The following is a 21,831-nucleotide window of genomic DNA, read 5'->3' as shown; positions in this document are numbered from 1 at the left end:
TAGATCTAGGGGATAGAGATAGGTGAGATCAGGGTCTGAGGATGTGCTACTAGGCAGACCAAAGGTCTGAGCCAGCTACCAGAGAGACCTCTTTGTGTCTGTGTGTATGTGAGATGAGACCTGCAAGCAAGCTTCGAGCCTGATTAGCTAGAGATTAAGGACCACGTATTGTTCTTTGTGTTTGCATGAGCGCTGCTTTGTGTGCATGGGGTGCCTGTGCAGGCACTATCCTCATGGTTGCGTGACCTAAGCTTCCTCAACACACATACCTAACAAAATGAATAGGGACGCTTTTATTTCCAGGATGATCTGTATCTGATTAATTTCTTGTCCATTTATTTCATTGGTTTTGTAGATACGTAATTTAGGTTAGTATACGCTACACTAGAAATTTTAACTGGGTTGTATGTTCAGCCTTATGTCATGTTTACTGAAGGATAAAGAACAAGAGAAATCACCAGCTGCCTTGTTAAGCTAGTCTAACGGAGAAGTGCCCACCTTCTGATGCAATGCCATAACATGTCCTGCTCCATTTCCAATCAGCAGTTAAGAGCTTGGTCCCAATCACTATGAAGACTACCAACACTAATCCCACAGATGGGAGGAGATGGTTCATGCAGCATTAAAGCACCACTCTTATACAAAGGGTATGCTGGAGTCAGAGGATCGGATACAGAGCACCATAAAAAAAAAAAAACAACAAACAATCCAGAGACCTCTCCCAGGGTATATTTAGCTCCCTTTGGGAAAGATGTCTGGATCTACAGCTCTTGGTATATTCTCCCTGCTTTGTTTTACACCGGTTAAATACAACCTTTACTATTTTTGAGACCCCTCTGGCCAAAGGCTACCTTCTGTGCTCTGAAAAGAACCAACAGAAGGAAAATTTATGGACATGGGATTTCTTAGGAAGGGAAAAAAAAAGTGTAAGTATTGTAGGAAAGACTGCAGCCTTCTTAATTTTCCTTTTACTTTTCATTACAAACGCATGCCCAAGCTTGCACAAATCATAACACAGCTTGAAACCAAATTATTGTCAGATGTAAGCAGTAACAGCATCACAGTCCGTGACCTTAATTGACAAAGCATGCTACCTGTCACCGATTCAGCACAGACACCACACTGTTCCTCCAGGCTCTGTTTAAAGTCTAACAATTGTATGTGAAAAGCCAACTGACCTGGTTCCCTGGAGATGGGGAAGGTTTGCCTGAAAAGTGAGGATAACCAGGACTGTCAGACTGACCAGAATTCATGCTTTGACTTACAAACAAAAGTATTTTGTCACACTTAGAAGGACAGATAACTTCTCAAATGTGAACAAAATATAGGTGAGTGATCTTTTTTCATATCAAGGTATGAGTAAACTGGCCCTGGAATTTGGCTGTTGCTTACAGCTTTGCAACAGCAGAAGCAAAGTCAAAGCAAAGAGATGTTAGCTGTTGTGACTATTACTATATTTTTCAACTCTATTAAAAAAAAAAATTATACTATTCCTCCCAGCAGCAAAGAAGAAAAGCAAAACCCTTTCTCTCAATCACTGCATAATGGAAATTGCCTCTTACATTCCTTGGAAAGCTGTAAAAATCTGAGCTGGAGCTACAAAAAGGAAGAAAAGTGAAGCTTGAAGTTTTAAACAGTTTAGCCAAAGACTGTTAGGTAATGAAGTATTCCAACACAGCCTAAAAATACTGCTGTGATAGAAACCAAAACACCCTCCCCTCTTCTATTTATACTCAGCAAGTGGGTATCCGAGATATTGTTCAAATTTTGCCAGTAGGTATAACTGGAACATCCTCTTCTGCATTTAATTCTGACTACCCTGCTGTACACAGTAAAATATAATGGAAATAGAGAGGATGAAGAATAGGTGACAAAAACTGTTAGACTGACAGAGTGATAAAGTGTGTTTCTAAAATAACACAATCTCCTCTTCCCAATAAGACGTTAATGCGTTCCACCATTAACAGCTCTACAGTCCTAACTCAAAGGTTAATTCATTGTTAAATGCTGACTTTCCAAATTTTTCTTAATAACCGCTTTTGAGTAACTCTTCATCCAGAACACATAAAGGAACTCTAACAACAATCAAACCATTTTAGGCTACAGGGATATTAATTGCCATCTTAATTGACATAACACACTGCATCATCCACCACTTACTCTGTGGCATTTCCATTATTCAGAAAGCATGTTTCAATATATCAAAACACATGGAATTTTTTTAATGCCACTGTGTTACATATGGAAGAGAACAACTGACTTCTAGCACAGGTGATGGTATATATCCAATAAACCTCAAATTAAAATGACAATTCAATTTTAATCTGCTTCTGGAAATTTTTACTAATAATGAGTTTTAATTCTTGTAGATGCCAGCTTTCTAACTAGCAGAATAAGTGCTTATTATTTCACACACTAATGGATTCTGAACAATTCTGTTTCATGGGTTCAGGAAGGAGAAGCTGCAAGTGAGCAGAACCAAATGTCACAAGCATTTTTAAACAGAGGCAGACAGCACAGTGTTTCTGAAACACTCTGGCTACGGCCACCCTGCTCCTCTCAGGCTCACTGTTTGGGCATTACCGGTGTGCCCATACAGACCAAGGACTACAGAAAAGTCCAAGAGGCCACTGCCCACACACAACTTGACCACACTGATTGGTTATACACAGTATATATGAAATGATTAAATTTCTGTATTTTTTCACTGCAATTTCAAATCCTCTCCATGAGACTTTTCTTATCCTTACCTTGTTTGCATTATTAAAATGACTTTCATCTAAGAGGAAAAAAATGAGTCTTTTTCAGAGAAGGGTTTGGAAGATGGGCAGCCTCATTGCTAACTGCTTTCAGAGGGCTGATTCCTAAAACTTAAAATAGATGTGAAGGGAAGAAGACAAATCTCTATCAAAACAGAATATGGGAATAGTATTCATTACAATATGTCTCTTAATATAAATGTGCTGTTTCGAACTTTAATTCCTCTCCACTATTTCTTCTGATGTGTCTATGGAGCAGCAGGTAGACAATACAAAACCGTAAATTGCAAACATCATGAGATTTATTACAGACAAATTTACCTGTAACATCATAGGGTAATTTAGTCTCATTAGCAAAGTAATTTGCTACAAGTTAAAAAAAGCACTGAGAAATTTTAGCTTAAAATAAGAGTGGAATGTTATGCAAATTGCTGCATTAGCTCTGAAGTCTAATTTGTTTAAGGAAGTGAAATTAGGGTTTGGATATAGGTCCTGTTTAAGAATGGTTTTGTCATTAGGGAATACTAGATCAGACACAAAGGCAACAGAAAGCTGTGAACAGATATAATATAAATAACTTAAACCACTGGCACATATACAATGTTCTGGTTGAAGTTAAATAAAAATTGTCCCCTTTGTGCTATACTGTAGCACTTGCAGAAGGAGGCCGATCTTCTTTCTCCCTGTAGAAATCAGGCAGGTGGTCGGAGGAATGGTCTGTGACACATGAGGATGCACAACACCGGGTCAGCACCCAGAAGCTTTTCTTCTGGGAGTGGATATTCTATTTTTGTTACTGAGTATACATTTGTTTCTCCTGCACCTCTTAAGTGACCTGCACCTCTTAAGTGACCTCTTTAGATCCTGGGATCTATGTGTGGGGTTAACAGAGACTTGAAAACATGTTCTGAACAGGAGGAGACTCAAAATCATGCTCTAAAATTGCCTTGAAAACATACAAATAAACGCGCCGCCTTCTCAGCCAGTAAGCCTTAATGTATTCTGAACTGTGATACATTTTGGTTTTCATGCTTGGAAGGAAGGGTATGCCCATTATAAATCAAGGTTTTAGCATGATTTTATTTTTTACTAAAAAAGTCTCCGGCTAGGTATGTGTTACCTATAATAGTACAGCAGTTTAACCTAACACTCTTAAAAACCATTACATTCATAGGCTGACACAGGCATTCTACTCTAAACATCAGGCATTAATGGGATCATCCAAATAACACTTCCAACTGCAGGCACAGAGCTGACCTAAAGTGCTTGTCTGACTGTGAAGGTATCAGAAAAGCGATTTTCAATCCCACTGTTAAAAGAGTATCTCCTAAAATGAACAGATCGGCATTGACCTGCATTAATCAAGCTTCTCAGCTTTTGAATCACTGGAGGTATAAACTAACACTGAGGAACACACACAAATCAGGAAAAATACACATAAGACAAAGCCCTTAGAAGGTATTGTAATTATTTAATCTCAATTTGTAGTCTTTCCTTTTTGAAACAGTCAACAGAGGCCCAGTACTGAAGAAGGTTCAGCAGTGTGCACTTCATAGGTAATGCAATGGTAATATTAATTTAGGATGCAAAAGACATTGGCATACTCAAGCACTGATCTAGTACTGTCTGAAGTTAAATGAAAAATTATGATGATTGAAAAATTATGATTAAGGCCAAGGGTTTGGATCATTTACTTTCTGGTATTTAAAAAGAATTACGCATCTATGTGAGAATGAAGGATTACATTTATTAATGGGGGCGGGGGGAACAATCAACATATATACTATACCTAAGAACAGCCTGCTACTCCTATAACTAGGTTCCTAGTGAGGATAAACAAGGTGAAGAAATTTTTAAACAAAATTAATGTAAATAGAAAAAAGTAAGTTTTTTAGACAAATGCAATAGGTAAGTACTTCAACTATTCTAGCAATAGCAGAAGACATCAACTTCTTGTTAGATGAAAATTTCTGAAGCTGTAGTTAACTATACTCAGTTAAGTGTATTATTAGTGGGATTTAGACCATGTAAACACAAACATCATCTTGCAACAAGGTGGTTACCACAGAAAATTCCTTTTTTTAAAGTCATTTAAGCCCAAACAACAGAACAACTCTATCTGATGTTTCAGTTCTAATTCAAAAAGACTGTTTTGATGCTTGCTGTAGCTATCTCAGATAGTTGCCCCATAGAATAAACAACACATCATTCTCAGATTAAAAATACATTTATAATTTATTAGATCAAGCATCACACTGATGACCCTCTGTTCCCACGACATTCTCTACTGCAATTTAAAGAAGAGGTATTCTCTCCTTATAACTGATGTACTATCTTCAAAGAATCTCTCAGTCACATAATAATTTTCTGTATTAAAGCTGAAGTATTTGGGCAGCCAGTTATTGCCTCAAAAGCTAATGAATGCATTCTCACAACATCCCTCTCTGGTAGTAAGATTTGCTAATAGAAACTAAGGCACATTAAATTAAATTATTTGCCTAACATCACAAAGGCAAGCTGTGACAAAGCTACAACTATGACCTGTAATTTGAGCTCCAGTGCAAAACTGCAGTGCAGGATCTTTCCTCCAACTCTCCATTTACATGAGTATTATAAATGGAGTAAAAGTCAGCACAAATAAGCCTGCCTCGTATCTAACGTACTTTGAAATACCCACAGTTCAATATGCAAAATTAAATATATATCTGTAAAAGAGTATGTATTATAGTAAGTGTGTACATACATATATATACTTGTCCTGGTTTGAATATTATTCTTTCCCCTTTGTGTAGCGCATGTTTACTTTCTTTGTCTTCTAAAATCCATGACTTACTTCTGTTTTGTTTTTTTTCTAAATCGCCTACATCTTTGAAATAGGTGAGGACCAAAATCTCATGTGGTATCCAGGACACGTGGAACACAGACTTGCAGAAGGCCCCAGCAACCTTCTCCATTTCGTTGCCTATTGCTTTCCTGACACTTAACCTTCCATTTGTTTGTTGGACTGCCAATAAGCTTCAGACGACACTTTCCAAAAGCTCTCCATCATAAAACAAGAATTCTCTTTTTTCAATTAGCAGAATACAGTAAAAGCATACAGAAATTAGGAACAAGCAAAATGACCATAAAAAATAGTGCCACCTCACTGCTAATGGACTAACTTCTTACTACTCTATAAAGCTTGTGAGTCGCAGCAATTTTTCAGTTGCTCCTCAATACAAGACTAGCAAAGTAGCAGTTTAAAAAAACACCCAAACCCTCATCCAAAACCCCGTCATACCTTTGTGTGTGGGGTAAGGAGCGTGTCCCTTTCTTCAGGGCCTTGCTTGGTTAACCATGTGCACACAATATGTCTGGTCAGGCAAACAGACAGATCCAGCAGTGCTGCTGACACCGGTGGGCTGCGTTCCCACCTGCTCTTCAGCAACTGTGGCAGCAGCAACAGCTGAAATGTAGGGGCTGATTTGGACCTATTGTATATATCATTTGCCATCTTGCATGAACTATTTCTTTATATATGTTAAATGAACCTTCTAGTGGGCATTACCATCCCTACTTTTTATACAGGTGAGTACGCAGGCACAAATCAAATCTCTTTGTGAAACTAAAAACCGTGATTATATTCCAAGTAACTTTTCAAGCCGTATCTCACAGATCCGTATCTGCCCAAACCAAGGTCCCAACAAGCTACCAACCTTAGAAATGTCAGCTATTTATCAGGAAGCAGTACTTTCCCGGGATGAGGATAAAGACAGAATCTGGCCCACAACCAGTAAAAAATGTGCTAAACTTCAGATTTGCAAAATGGATTAATTTTTGTATCTTGTTTCTAATTGTCTTGTTTTTTATTTTATTCCTTCTGTGGTATGACTCATACTCTTGGGTTACACCAGTGTAAACCCTAGAGAGCAGGTCTGACTTCAGTAGCATTGCTATAAGTTTACTCTGAGATTACATTTAGGACTCTGGTTCAAGTGACTTCTAATAGTTTTATGCAGTGGCTGGATAGACAGGTATGTATTTTAATTTTAGAGCCTTAGTTGTCCTTATGCCTCTACAAATCTGTGCCTTATGCTGGAACCATTCTCGGTAGCTTAGTAACAGCCACCTCTTTGTATTTTTAAACACATTTTGGAGATCATCTGATGGTCTTTACCTTAGAATTTTCGTTTGGCTTTGCCTTTTTATCAGGACTGCAATACACCGTATTGAAATAATTTTGCTGCCAACCTTTTAAGTTCAGATATGTTGAGAAAGCATCAAATTACAGTTATTGCTATCGATCTTAGGCTATTTTATTTCTATATATAGTGTGCAAAGTCTTATTGTGGCTTGCTGGATGATGAGAAAGGTAATAAAAAAATATGCTTTACAATAGGAAAGTAATCCTCTGCATTCACACATCAGCCTAATAAATCAGAGAAGCAATTGGCAGAAGAGTTATGAATAGGAAAAAAATCCATGGTACATACAGTAGAACATTATATTACTTGAAAAAGTTGCAAATATGTTTATTGCCCATTTAAAATGTGGGAACACCGTATTAGTTCATGTCAAATGATGCTGTCTTTCAGTGTGGATTACCTTTCCTTCCCTAACATCTAATTTTTGTCAAATACAAAAGGTAAAGCTTTTACTAATGTTTTAATACAACCCTGTCATTTTGTCTTCAGACCAGTAAAGAGATACTCATGACACAGTGCGATGTTCTTCCTGCATCTGCTGCATGCCACAGGAAGTAGCAAGAAGGCATTCCTCTTGCACAAATAATTCTATTTTTTTTTCTCTCCTCCTAACTGCATGAAGCATTATCACCAGATGTTCACATCCGAATTTTCTGGCTAAATGAATTTATTGCCTGAAAGCCTCTTCTACGCAGTTACCCACTCACAGGCAAGCTCTGCCTGCCCAGAGCTGAAAAAGAAACTTTTAGCCAGTATTCTCATTTCCTGCGAGGTACGCTGTAGGAGCAAGTGCTAAACCCCGATAAACAGGAGGTCTAGACAGGCTTTGTTCAAGACCTCACTCACTCCGTTCAGCCCACAAGAAGACCAGTGCCAGGCCCCTAAATGGCAGCAGAACAGAGGTCAAACTCTGTGTCCCAAAGGTGTTTGCAGACACTGCTAACAGTTTGCAGCAAGAGGATAGTCCAGGCAACAACAGCAAAGCTGCAATTATCCATATGAAGCACAGACAGTAGTTAGTAATGTAAAAAAAAATTATTTTGGCTTGTTTTGGCTCTAAGTCATTGTTGCTGACTACTTATTAGTATCACAGAAAAATGTATCTTAAAGAGGAACTTCTGCAAAGAGCAGGCAAAACTTTTTCCATCTGGCTATTCCCTGGAGAGGGAGTAACTGGGCAGTGGGGAATGAATGGACATCAAATCAGTGTAAAGCGGTGTTTGGGGTAAAAATGCCAACACACATTCCCAATACTAAGCCCACTATTCTGTAAAATAATCATGTTTTCAGTCACTTGTAAATTAATTCTGTTCAGTCTCTTTGCAAGATGAGGCACCCAGAATGAAAGTAAAGAGGGACAGCCCTTACAAATGTTTTCAACCTGAAACTGCATGGGTGTTGATATTGATGGCTTGTTGCCATCTTATCACCCTTGAGAAGAATAAAAGAAAATAATCAAAGCAGAATAAAATTATAATCCCTGTTTTACAGTAGAGCCCATAGTCATGGAGGGCTAAAAATGGACCCAGGGCTTGAAATTTAGTCAAGTGATTTTAGTATAAACCCATTTTATTTCAGGTATATTGAGGTATCCGGCTTTTACTTAATCTGTTCATGAATTATGACATCTTCACATATTTACCCCATCTTTCTCTTCTCTCTCTGGCTATAATGAAACATAAATATGTAATTTTTTTTGTGTTGCTGCGTAAGAGTGGATTTTAGCTATAGGTGTGCTAGAGAAAGCTAAAATAAAAGATACACAAAATTAATCAAATGAACTGTTCTTGTCATGGTTTGATTTTGTAATTATTATCATTTCCACAGCTGATCAAGTCTCATTTAATAATTATAGGTCAGTTATTCTATACTTTGCAGTTATAGATATTACTTCTCATGTAAGATATATAGAGTACAACACAAATACTGCAACGATGTAGCCTGTGTTGGTTGAAAAACATTCTTGAAGTACCTCCAGTTCAAAAGTTCTTTGCAAAAATAACATTACAAGTTAAATAACCTTTGAGAAGGAATGAAAAATCGGCATTCATCATGCTAAAGAATAAAAATCTTGAACGTAATGGGAAAGAAGTAATCATAAAGCTATTTGCAGACTTTGTCTTACTGTGAAGAGTAAGACTCTGTGGTGCTCTTGACAGTCGTGCATGAAGTTACAACCAACTTTCAGTGTAAAATCATACTCTTGCATGACAAGATACAAGGAATGGAATGTCTTCTCTGAAAAAGTATTCTCCAATGCAAACTAAGACAAGTTACGAAAGAAAAATCAAAGGGTCACTTCCAAAATTATTTTGAGAATGAAATAAATTAAAAAAAAAAAGAAGAAAGTATTTTGTATATGACTAAGTGACAGTAAAAACCCCCAACCTATACTGCAAAACAACACACTATTTGTTGTTTGACTTCTTAGAAAACAGACTAGACGCCTGTGAGAACTTGAAAGATAAGTCCTGTAAAATCATCATTAATGAGGCTCTATAAAAATAAAACCCATAAATTCTTACATAAAGACTTGTTTTTGGGTATGTCACTGGGTCCTGCTTCACTTCATTAAAATAATTTCTACCAGTAAAAACTACACAGAAAGAGTAGGGAAAGGGACTGTTTGACATTTACTTGTAAAGGCAATGGGGTGACAGGGTGATGCCCGGGGTGATGGGGCGATAAACCGAACCTTCCTGCGTCCAGTAATCTAAACATAGGTAAGCAAATGCATGAACATCTAGGGGCTCATTTTGGGAATCAGGTGCAATCATCATTAAAGTTGTAAATTCCTTGTGAAACCATTCAGGCAAACATTTTTCAAAATGTGAGCTTTTCCCCATACAGATGTTTAGCCTAAGAAAACTATAGTTATCAACATACTAATAAAATGTTTATAACTGAACAGGGAAGTATACTTAGAAAGTATGTAGTTGTTGTTTGCATTAAAATGCACTCAGCAAATATTTTAGAGTCTCTGCAATTTTTACATTACTTCTCAGTATCGCCTATGAGATACTTCTTTCATTCAAATTAAATACCATGACTATATCATGCTGCATACAGAGATTAAAGGAGTTTACATAAAGCCTTTAATGGAAAACTAACAGTATAATCACTGGACAAGCCAAATGCCAGGCTTTAACTGAAGAGATTTCAGAGGAAAAAGAGAGAAGAGGAAGGCTATGGGAAGGTGAATGCAAAATTATGATTCTTCTTCAAACACATAGGAAAAGAAGGATACTCTTGTTTTCTCTGGGACCCCTTATGAAAACGGGGGAACCTTGCATAACACTGAAGAAACAAAATCAAGATATTCTTCAAGGAAGATGAGAGCACCTTCAATCACCTTCTGGATCCTTCAAATGTTATAAACCAAAGAATTCTGTCAGTATTAGCCAGCAGGTCTAAAACAATACGGAGTGTTTCTCCACCACCCCATACTAAGTGTAAGTATTCCCTGGGAGAAAGCCATGCTAGAAACAGGTACGCATGAACCCTTGACCATCATGCACGTGCCAGTACAACGGATGACATCAGAGTTACTACTACACTATAATGAAGGTAAACAAGAGGTTAATATAGTCTATGCCTGCTGCCTAACAGGTGAAAGAGTGGTGGTACTGTGTTGAAAAGGTTATGGGCACACTTTGAAGAACTCAGGGAAGACGATGCAGAAACACCTTAAGTTTAATGACAAAATTAATGTGAATGATGGTTCCGAGCAAGTTGGGAAAATGTTTTCAGTGTGCAATCAGTCAGTTTTTAGAACTCCTTAGAACTCCAGCAATAATGCCTGGACTGATACTTCTGAAGGGAGTATATATATATATATATATATATATATATATAGGAATGCTCTCCAAGATAAAGAGGAAACTGTCCAATGCACCAGTGTTTATTAAGGATGCCAGGGAAAGCTTCAGGCAGGACAGTTCAGGTTGCTGTTCTTTTGTTTAGCATCTTTGCATGATTTTCCTGCAAGGAGAACCTAAGTGTTGTGGCTTTGATGGTAAAAATTAATTTCCTAGATTGCAGCAAGGAGTCACTGGTGCAGAAAACCCCAAGTGACCTGTTGTACCTTTGCAGCTGATGGCAGGCTGCCATCTTCCATGAGCACAAAATGGTGTTGGCGTGTGAAACTGCACAACTCAACCCTTTTATATGGTGACCTCATACAATGGAGTAAGATGTCATTACAGGAAGAAAAATTGCTTTGGCAGAATGAATCCTGTGTTTAATAGAATGTGCTCTTTTAAAGAAATGTTCTCTGCTGAGTATTTTAAAACACTTCTCTTTTCCTATATCCCCTGTCTGTTCCTCCTTGGCATCCAGGACCGGCTGCTCTGGCTCTGCTGACAATCTCACCATTGTTAGTGTAAGAGCCCTCTCCCAAGGAGAAAATGCCATCTGAAAGGGCCTTCTTGTGCTCTTCTGCCTGATCAACTCTTCATTTGCCTTCAAATACCAGATCAAAACTTCTTCCCCCCTTTCCTTTTGCCTTTTAGTTGCATTCTTCACTGTCATCAATGAAAGAATAATTTATATTATGAATTGCTAATGTATTCTGAGATTCTGAATTACAGAATTATTATGCCTAACTGTAATGGGCTGCCTGGCAATTTTTACCTTTAGCCTTCTGCCTCCCTGTGTCCCCTTTCAGATATATGAGATTTTCAGTGAGGATTGGTCACTGCTCAACAGGAGTCAAAAAATCTAACTATCAAACATTAGCAAAGATAATCCAATTTCTCCAACTCCATTCCAATGTCTGCTGTACCACCTACACACCAAGCACAGGGACTAAAGGTAGAGAATGAGAAGCACTACTAACAGCAGATGTAGTGCATGCCTTGCAGTCAACAATACTTCAGGGGACTCAGAAGTAGCACTTGCAGAAAACTTTCAGGTAAGAGCAGTAGTTACAATTATACTTTTAAATAAAGACTAGCACTGAACAGCTTTTAGCAGCACACAAGCGGCAGTCAGTGTTTATCTCATTTACCTGTCACTGTACTGGTATGTTCAGGAGTGGAAAGAGCAAAAGAAAAATTCTATCAGAAATATAAAAGCTAACTCAGTCCAGAAGTTTTTTTTTTTTGTGAAAAAGTAAATGACTTGTGATGTTTTAGTACCTGGCCTGGGACATCTTCACATAAACAGTTACTAACTTTGAAGGTCCTTTAAGTTAGAGAAGGGCATTTGCAGATCTCATTGCTACATAAAAGACTGCACAGGGCATTTATGCTCATGTAGCAATAAAGGTACATTTTGAGAGAAATTATCAAATTCAGAAGTGTGCATGTGATCAACACACGTTTCAGAAATAACACCTATCATAAAGAACACAGTCATGAAGGGAAAAAGATCTCTCGTTTCCCTAGCCATACTTCAAACGTTTTTGACTGCGCTTCTGTTGTCTTCTGTAGAGTATTTCCACTTTATTTTCTTGGGGGGAGCACAGGAAGCAAGGGGTAGCATTCCACACTTCAGCCACAGACATTTAAAGCATTTTAGAAGAGAAAAATGTAATGGTAAAACCATAAAAGGTGTTAGGAAAATCAGAAGTGTATGATCATAGCTGCTATTTTCTATTTCTGTCTAAATTTTAGCTGACACTGTTCTATGCAAACCTTTGTCCTGCCAAGCAGATGAGGATAAATTTATTCAAATCCCACTAAACTCTTATGAAAGTAGGACAAGTTTACCGCTATACAACAACAAAACTGGAAGACTGAAAGCATGGTCAGGTTCAGAGGACAGATAATTCATCAACTTTTTGGTAGGCAATACAGCGCAAATAATGCTTAAAAGAATCAAAACGTTATTTCAGGACAACTACTTCCAGAAGCTCTTGATAAAACAGCCATTAAATGCAGTGTGACAATTTGATGCTCACTAATGATAAAGGTAAATGAACATTATTTTTTTTCCTGTCAGGCAACTCCAGAGTTGAAACTTTAACAACTGCATTACTTTTCAAACTCAATGCAACCAGTAAATTAAATTGTTGCATAATATTATTACCTCTGTATGTGTGTGTAAGTTCAAGTGCATGTTGTACATAAACACTTAACCAATTATTTAGTGAATTCAATCTGCTTTTTCCTCTGTGCCTGACTGTTGTACGAAATTCCAGCATTTTTCTTAACTTGCACATTCCTATGTTTGTCTTCCTCCAGGGTTTGAAAGACCACTAAGTTTTCTTTCTTTAGGCCAAATCATTTGCTATGTTGAAGCTAAGTATCTGGTAAAAGAGGAATCTTCTGTGCTTCAAAAGAATTGGAATTTTTCAGCTTTGTAATCTCAAACTTACACCTGGATGTGTCCTGGTGCTTCTTTTGCCTACACCTTGTGTCCAAGCTGGAGTGTTTCCCTGCAAGTGAATGAAGCAGGACTATTGTGCTACTTTCCATGAAGAAGGAATTGGATATTAAATGTGGTCATTCTCAGATAGAGGAGAACCTGTCCACAGCATACAACTGCAACACAAATACTTTGCAGAAGAGTGAATTTTGGTATCAGTTCTTATTATTTAGGTGTTAGTTCAATTCATAATTCACACACATCCTTAACAGTCGCCATGTGAGTTGTCCCAGGCAGGTTTAACAGCACCACTCAACTTCCTCTGGCTAGGCTCAACCCTAGGAGGAATCTCAGATATCTGCTGCAATATCCCCTTATCAAGAGGGTTTTGAACTCCTCACACAAAAGGTTCCTCAAGAAATTCTTACTCAGTGGAAAGCTCAAGCAGACCCTAAGCACACTATCGAGCCCTTTGGGTGGATACTGATTCTAATGAACACAGAAACTGTTTAAGTGCTCTGCTGAATCATGGCCTAAACACAACAGGACTTACTAAATATTATAGATTCATAGATAGATAGATAGATACAGAAAGAGATAAAACAGTTTGCTAAAGTTGGATGCTTTAGTCTAAAAAGCTCCACAAAGCATTAGAAAAATGAACAATACATACCATTTTTTGCCTTTAGAAAAATCCATAGTACCAGAAGTTTGAAAGATGTTTGAAAGCAAATTCTCAGGTGGACTGTTTAAAAAAAATGTATTTTGGCTTGTTTCCAAACACAGTTTATGTATTATGGAGTGAGGAATATATCAAAGCCCTGAATAATAACACCTGAAGGGGAGAAATCCTCATGTTATCTGTTATCTTTTTTCAGAGAAGCTCAGAGCTGCCTAGTGCTCTACTGTTTTATACAGCTTCATCCTTCCAGCTTGTGAGTCTGAAGCTTACAAAGGCTGGTATCATACTGGGATGGGTTACATCAACAACAATCAGTCTTCTTTTCCCTAAATGGTTAGCAACGAAAATCAAACCATATTCTTCCCTCAAATGTGATAGCTACCTAAGGGCTCTCAATCTATGGCTAACAGGAGGCAGCACAGATTGTGCAACGAATAAATTGCTCTAATAATTTAACTGACTTTCTCAGAGATAAATCAATTCCTTTACTGAAAAACTAATTTGTGAATAAGGATGAGAAAAGAGTATGGGGAAAGCGTGCAGTTAAAATTTTCAGCGATACCTGTAACAGAGTTCTCTTTTCCAGTGCATGAATATTCTTCATTTTAACACATCTGTAAGGATTTATTTTATTATTTCTAAGATGTTTGAGGTGATGTATTCAACTACTGCAGTTCTGCCAGTGCCAGCAGACCAGATACTTATTTACTCACTGGGGGATTTCTTCTGCATGAAAAAGCCTAGAAGGAAAAGCTACAGCCAGATAGACCCACGAGAGGTATGTGCTGAGCGTGAAGAAAATGAAGCACTAGCAAGTGAGCATCACTGCACAGTTCTGACAAATAAGCAATAGCAGATCTTGATCTCAGTTTACCTTTACACGCCAGGCTAAAAGATGCCAGTACAGGCACAGATTTATGTACACACCACATGTCCCTGATTAGCAGTATCTCCGAGAGGGCCAGGGGAGGCAGCTGGGGCTGGTGACTGCTTCACGCATTCAGATTTAATTGACTCCTGTGTGTTTGTCAGATCCTTCAGAGCTGCCTTCCTTCTGTTTCAACTTGTGCCAAAAGCTGAACTGGTCCCATTAACCACAGGGATCAAGCAAGCAAGAAGTACCGATCAGCTAGAGGTACAGAACAGTCTATAGTGCTGTCTGAATTACATTTTAGATACAATCTGCACTGTATTTCAAGATCACAGACGAATGATCATAGTTCAAGCTGAAAACCTAGTGAAATTAAACTCTATTCACACAATTATACATTAAAGCAGGCTTTGATTCAGAATCTGTTTGCTTAATTTTCATATTCTGAGATTGCACTTAGCATCCAAACGTCACTCTTTGAAAATCCTATGGAAATGCTCATACATTTCAGTGAGATTAAGACTATGCCGCTATCTGTTTACTGAACTACTGATACAGTGTTTAAATGGTATCCAATCAATAAAAATTCAAAACCAAACAAAAAATGAGTGATAATGTTATTTTATGCGTTTTTTAAATTTCTCCAATGATAACAGATTACTTAAGTGAAAGCTTGAATAAAATGGATCCAGACATACACATGTGACTTCTCTTGTAACTCTTTTTCAAGTACATATAAGCAATTGGTTTTGATAAATGGTAGACAGCATCAGTGCTGAGAAAGGGTCTGTAAATCTTACCTCCGCTTTTATTTTATTGTCTCCAAAACAGAGGTGTTGTAAGTAGGCTGCAGCATTGGACTGTACTGAGGGAAACTGATGCTGTAACATCTGTATAACTTCTGGAAGCTCTGGATCTCGCCATCCAAACTCTCTGTGTGAAAATAAGAAAGATTCATCAAAAATTCTGCTGTTAGTGGATAAACGTGGCAACAGTTGGGTCAAAAAAGATGACAGACATGTCCGAGTAAAATCTTGATTCTTTCCCCCCATTATTTTCACTGCAAACATCAAATAAAATAAAAAGCTATTTTTCATTTTAAACTGTACTTTTCTGAAAAAAAAGAAAAGAAAAGGTTATATTAAATGTAATTAGAGTACATAACTTTATGGAACTAGGTCTCTAACCGCTAAAGCTTCTTAAATTAAAATGGTTGTATGAAATCTTACTATAAGAAAGAAAATACATGCTCATATGATTATATTTTCCTATTAAAATATGGAGGTTAGAAGCAGAACCACAAATGGTTTGCTATGAAATGCTGGTTTGTCAAAAAGTCCTTTCTACTTACTGCAAGTTTGGTATAAATTGCTATCTTATTTAGAAAGTAATGGCTTATTTTGTCTTTTTGTTTACTTTTTTCCAGATAAGGTCTATGCTCAATGTAAAACTGTTACACAGTTCAGGCTCTGTTTGAGCAGGGGGTTGGACCAGGTGATCTCCAGAGGTCCCTTCCAACCTCAGCCCTTCTGTGATTTTGTAATGTTACAATTCTACAGTAAACGCTTATATGTCAGGTTGCTTTTAAATATTCATTCACACTACTCAATCTAAAGCAGCTAGGCAAATACAAAACCTCAAACTTTGTACTTTTCTTTAATCCTACAAAGCATGAAACACTATTAGCATCAAATGAAACAACTGAATACAAGTGTGTTGAACAAGTCCCAGCAGGTATTCTACAGCTTCCAGAACTGAACCTAAAATCAATCTGTCACTTCAGGTAATTTTTTTTCCCTTTTGTGTTTAAGGGTAAAATCATTCATGAAAATGGCTTTGGACTTTGTGTCTCAAGCACCAGAGTTGCACACAGCCACTCTGCATGAGATATTTAATTCTCACATGCCTTTTCACTAAGAGCTATTTTTTTGTGCCATATAAATATTTTTCTCATTTTCCCTCTAATGCTACATGTACAAGGTAAGAAAGTCAAATTAGGGGAAAGAGGCGACTTGTGAAAAAGTCTATAGGTTCTCTGTTGCCGTTCACCTGGGAGTTCATCACCAAAAAAAACCCACAAGAGCTGTGGCAGAGTCCAGCTGTAATATTTGAAAAAATATTCCTGATCATTAGTTTCCATCTCAGATTACAGGGATTCTGCTGCACTGAGGCTGAGCATACATCACTGGGGGAATTCACAGTAGCTCTTCAGTCTGTCTCAAGTAAAATCAGGCATCTCACACTTTAAGTACAATAGTTCTCCCAAGACATTTCATTGAAACAACTCTCATCTGACAATAATAGTGAATTACTACAGAACAGAGGTACTGTCTGTTCTCTTCTCATATGAGATGTTTACCAGATTGAGAGTTGTCATTACAGTTGTATTTTTATGAAGATCAGAACATAAACAGGAGATATAAAAAAAAATACACTCACAATTTAATCTATTTCTCTTCTGACAAAACAGATGTTAACTCATGAATATTACATTTCACATTAAGTGTTTAATACAAAGAAACCAGGAAGATGCAATAATAAACTATATATGGACTATTCCACTGAACCTTTAGATGATACAGACTATTGGGAAGCTTCTACAAGAGACCTTTTGCATATGTTTAGAAAGATCTTAACATTGAATTGATATTTTGAAAGGTCAGACAACATTGTAAGGGGTATCAGGGAAGACTAGAAACTTCAGCAGCTGAAGATGGCTAACACCACATTTTCTGTGTGTATCAGCTTACTATGACACTGTTAAAAGAAGTGATTCTTTGGTTAAGCACTTATTTCTATTTAAAAATGGGTAGTACAAACCCAGAAGCAAATCATAAATTGACACAGGAGATAGAAACAATGTTATTTGACATGTTAGCTTCCCCTTATATTTGATTTCTTACTGTTAACCATGGTAACACTTGTTAACAGGTTCTTCGAACATATTAGATCTGCCTCTCATATACATGGCTCTCAGCCACTCAAAGACATCTTCCAGAAAATTTTTAAAGATAAAATATGAAAACCCCAAACCCACCAACCTTATTGAGGAAAAATTAATTAGCCTACCTCCACTTCTAATTTATTCTCATTTTCAATCCTAGGTGCCAACTGGAGGTGTTGGTATTTTGGAGAGGTTACAAAATACCAGAAGAAAACAGCTTGTATGACAAGACAATGAGGGGGAACATCTGAATGAGTTGTTTTATACTGAATAACTATACTTCAAAGTGTTGGCACTTCTACCACCAAATTCGCTGCCAAAGGACATTTCCTCCTTCATAATATATGTATGGCTTAAACAGAAAACAAACAACCCAAAAGCCTATTATGTGCAATAGTATACCATGGACCATGACGACCAGCTCAGGTTCTTCTTCCTCTTGCCCCGGAATACAGGCCAGAAGAAGTAGTGAAGGGGTAAAAAGAAAAGGTCCCTTCATCAAAGGCATGGTTAATTGTTCTGATGAACCTGCAGTCTTGACATGGTATTTACACATGAAAAAAAGGCTGTGCCTACTTTTCCCCTCTGATCTCCCAAAAGAAAAGTCAGCAAATAAGTGAGTACGAATACCTGTTGGAAATGGCTGTGTGCACTTTGGACTTTCAGTAGAAAATTGATTCAGAAAAGAAACCCTTAGCACCATATACTGAGTTGATGTCACCAGTTTTAGGAGAGATAATGAACCAAGCAGGAAAAAAAAAAGTTTAAAAATCTACTTCCAGTATGCACTGTCATTTCAAGCAGATGGTCTCTAAAATGATTATATTTTTAGTAGTTTCTAAATCAAATAGGGTAGCTATATAAAACAAACAAAAACTTCTGTCAACAGTTAAGGCTGCTTGAATAATTGTGATAATTTTAGTAGCCTTCATGACAAGAAGGACCAGTTTCCAGGGGTTTAAATTTTTCATTTATTTTATACAAGTCTCTTCTAGGTGGAAAAAAATAAGTGAGCTAGAGAAAAGAGAGGATTTTATTTGTTTTTAAAGAACTGCAAGCTTGCCACTCTATTAACATTTACTTGAAAAAAATTTTTTTTTAAAATTGGTTTAACTATGAAAAGTTAGGAAGGCTGCTTAACAAAGTCAACTGGCAAAGGTCTTGAGAAGAAAAAAAAAAAAAAATTCCTGAAGACAATGGTACAAAACTGTCTGGAACATTTTGCATAGATGTGGGGGAACTTTCAGGCCATGGCTCCAGGCATACCTGTATGACAAAAAATACATACTAAAATAGAGAGCCAAACAAAAAGTATGAGAAAAAACCACGAGTATGGATAGAGAATATGTTGCAGAAGTCAAGAGCTGGAATAAACTGGGTTGTACCCTGGAAAGGTAATTGAAATCAGATAGCAAAGTATCTTTTACTGCCTACCAGCAAAAAGCAGTAGTAGGGTCCGTACTTGATGAAGACATGGGTCAGATTAAAGGAAGAGAGAGGGATGATGGAAACCCAATCTACCTCCATTTCTGTGAAACTTCTGATATTGTGCTCCATGGAAATTAGGTAAACTGTCAACATACGAGGGTCCAACCCCTAGTGAAATTATAAAGTAGAACTGAGCAAAATTTGAAACTGTAGTGAATAACCTAAACAAATATAGCTAAGCCTGTGTTCTTTATTAACATCCCCCATGCTTACAAGATCCAAGCGAGGCAATATCCACACAGATGGTGAAACAAGCCGGAAGGCTGGAGTAAATCTGAGGAGGTGTGTGGCATGCAATTTTTGAGAATGCTAACAATGTATCTGTGTAGTTGATCCAAAAATGAAGAGTAAGCTAGCATCTGTACATGCAGTATCTTCTGCTATTGTCTAAGTTTCCCTTGGAGTACCGACACTAAGCTGTTCAGGTCAGCTAAAGGCTGCTGGTGGTGGTGTGGGTTTTTCCACAAGACAATCACAGCTGTGCAAGAACACAGCTCTGGCTGGAAAGCATCATTTGCTGTGCACTTCAAGTATTTTGGCACGCTGTGAAAGTGCACTATTTCTAGGAAGCACCCTCATCTGAGGAGACTGACCAAAGCATGCCAAGGCTTTCCACCTTCTTTCTTTGATGGTGCTCTAGGAATGTAGGTTTGATCTCATTTTGAAACCTGCAGATGGTTTTAGGTTGAAGTGGTGACTAAGGCAGATGTTCCATGGATTATAGCAGGCTACTGAGTTATATGTAAGTTGGCAATATGCATGCCTAGACTATCACAATAAGCTACATTTTATCTGTGAGCAACTTAAAAGAATCAACAAGGAGCCAGACATGAGACACAAATCTGAAGTGGAGCAGCAAAAGCAGTAACACCAAGAAATCCACACCGACTGGAGTACAGCAAGTATGGCAACTCCTACTCCTGTCTCGTATCATGTACATCTCAGAAAGTAAAGGACATACAGACTTAAAAGCGATTGTTAATAACACAACTGAGTGCAGTGGCTATGAGGCTTAAAAGTGCTGCTGGATACATCTGCTTCTAAATATTTGCTTGAATTATGACTGAATTTTCTTCTGCTACTGCAAATACTGATGACATACAGAAAAAAAAAATCCAAAGTTCCTCTATATCTGCACTGATTTTAAAAAGGCTCCAGAGTAAGTTTTGAAAGCACAGGTCTCCAGTTGGTGACTAAGCATGACCACTTCTACAGAGCATTGGAGAAGCAGGTGTGATGGCTTTGGTCTACTCTCCATCCATTGGTCACAGTGAATCTCACGAGAGCTTGGGTTCTTAATTCTGAATCACATTATTAGAGCAGAACATTCACATCTGATCAAGCAGTTGGCACAGGAAAGCGCTGACACCCAGAGCTATTCCCGTCTCAGCAGCATTCCCCAAAGGCAGCACTGTGAAGACGCCCGCTGTAAAGAACCATATGCTTGACAAACACTGAACTACCACCAAGCATTTATCAAAGAAAAAGAATACAAATTTTTAGGTGTATTTATTACAAAACTGTATGTTTAAACCAGACTGGTCCATATGTGCCTACCTGTCTTCATACACATGCATATATAAGAGACAGTTTTAAGACTGGCAAAGGAGAGATTTTTGTATGTGAAGTGGTATTCAAAGGCAAAGAAAATATAATCAGAGGTAAGCACAACCTTTCTTATAATTCTAACTCATAAGCATTGTCCGTTGCTAATGCCAATCTACAAGACTTTCTGCTGAACTTATGCCTACAGACATATACCCTTCTGTTTGCGCTGCGCTCCCCCACCCCAATTCAATAAACAAAGCCTGAAAATTCTCTCGTCTCGTTTCTGAAAGGAGAGCTGTGAGAATAGTTTTCTGGTAGTACTAGGAAAAAACAAACTACATGTAGCTCAGGATCAAACACAAGAACTATCAAAAGCCAAGAGAAGATCAAAGAAGGAACTACCTCCCATGTTGAAAGGGAGAAATTTACTTCTATTACAAACATTTGGAAGGGAATATACCAATACTACAGGAATATCTCTCTGAGGACTTTATCTTAGTACATTTAAAAAGAGCAAAGACAAGATGTTAAACTTAACTGGGGGGAAAAAAAAAAGAAAAAAACCCAAACCTTAAAGATAATCCAGACAAGTACTGTGATATAAAGAAGCCATCTAACAGCTTGTTCCCTCATTTCCTTTCTGTGATTCTATGACAGCTGGTCAAACAAAATTGAACATATACTTATTACACTTAATTTATTGGGAGTTAAATTTGAAGTATTTGCAGAAAGTATTCCCCTTTTTCAAACATACTTCACCAGTCTGAATGATTTGCTGCAGTTTAAGAGAGGCAGAACTACTGTATTTGCTTTAAAACGTAACATATGAATATTGGGTACCTGTAAGCACACAATTTTAGGAAACAAAATAGATGTCAATCTCTGTTCCACTCACCTTGAAAAACAGACAAAACCCTTCACCACATTGTCTTCTCTAGTCAAACTTGGCCAAAGAAGTGTACAACAACAAGCAACTGATCATGTTCATCCTCAACCCCACAGTGATTTTGAGCCACTTGCATCCACAATATAGTGCTTAAAACAAA

General features: G+C 37.6%; 1 protein-coding gene across 9 annotated transcripts in view; it reads right to left on the bottom strand.

The window, feature by feature from the left end:
- Nucleotides 1–21,831, bottom strand: part of CTNND2 (catenin delta 2) — a 680,248-nt gene that overhangs the window by 159,139 nt on the left and 499,278 nt on the right. For all 9 annotated transcript variants that reach the window (XM_040587098.1, XM_040587100.1, XM_040587099.1 and 6 more), the window contains one exon: nucleotides 15,606–15,738. In XM_040587098.1, the coding sequence (XP_040443032.1) occupies nucleotides 15,606–15,738 (133 nt within the window). The remainder of the gene's footprint in view (nucleotides 1–15,605; nucleotides 15,739–21,831) is intronic.

This window comes from Falco naumanni, chromosome 3 (assembly GCF_017639655.2).
Source record: "Falco naumanni isolate bFalNau1 chromosome 3, bFalNau1.pat, whole genome shotgun sequence".
Classification (NCBI taxonomy): domain Eukaryota; kingdom Metazoa; phylum Chordata; class Aves; order Falconiformes; family Falconidae; genus Falco; species Falco naumanni.
The sequence above is the reverse complement of the archived record's forward strand: the minus strand, read 5'-3'. Positions and strand labels throughout refer to the sequence as shown.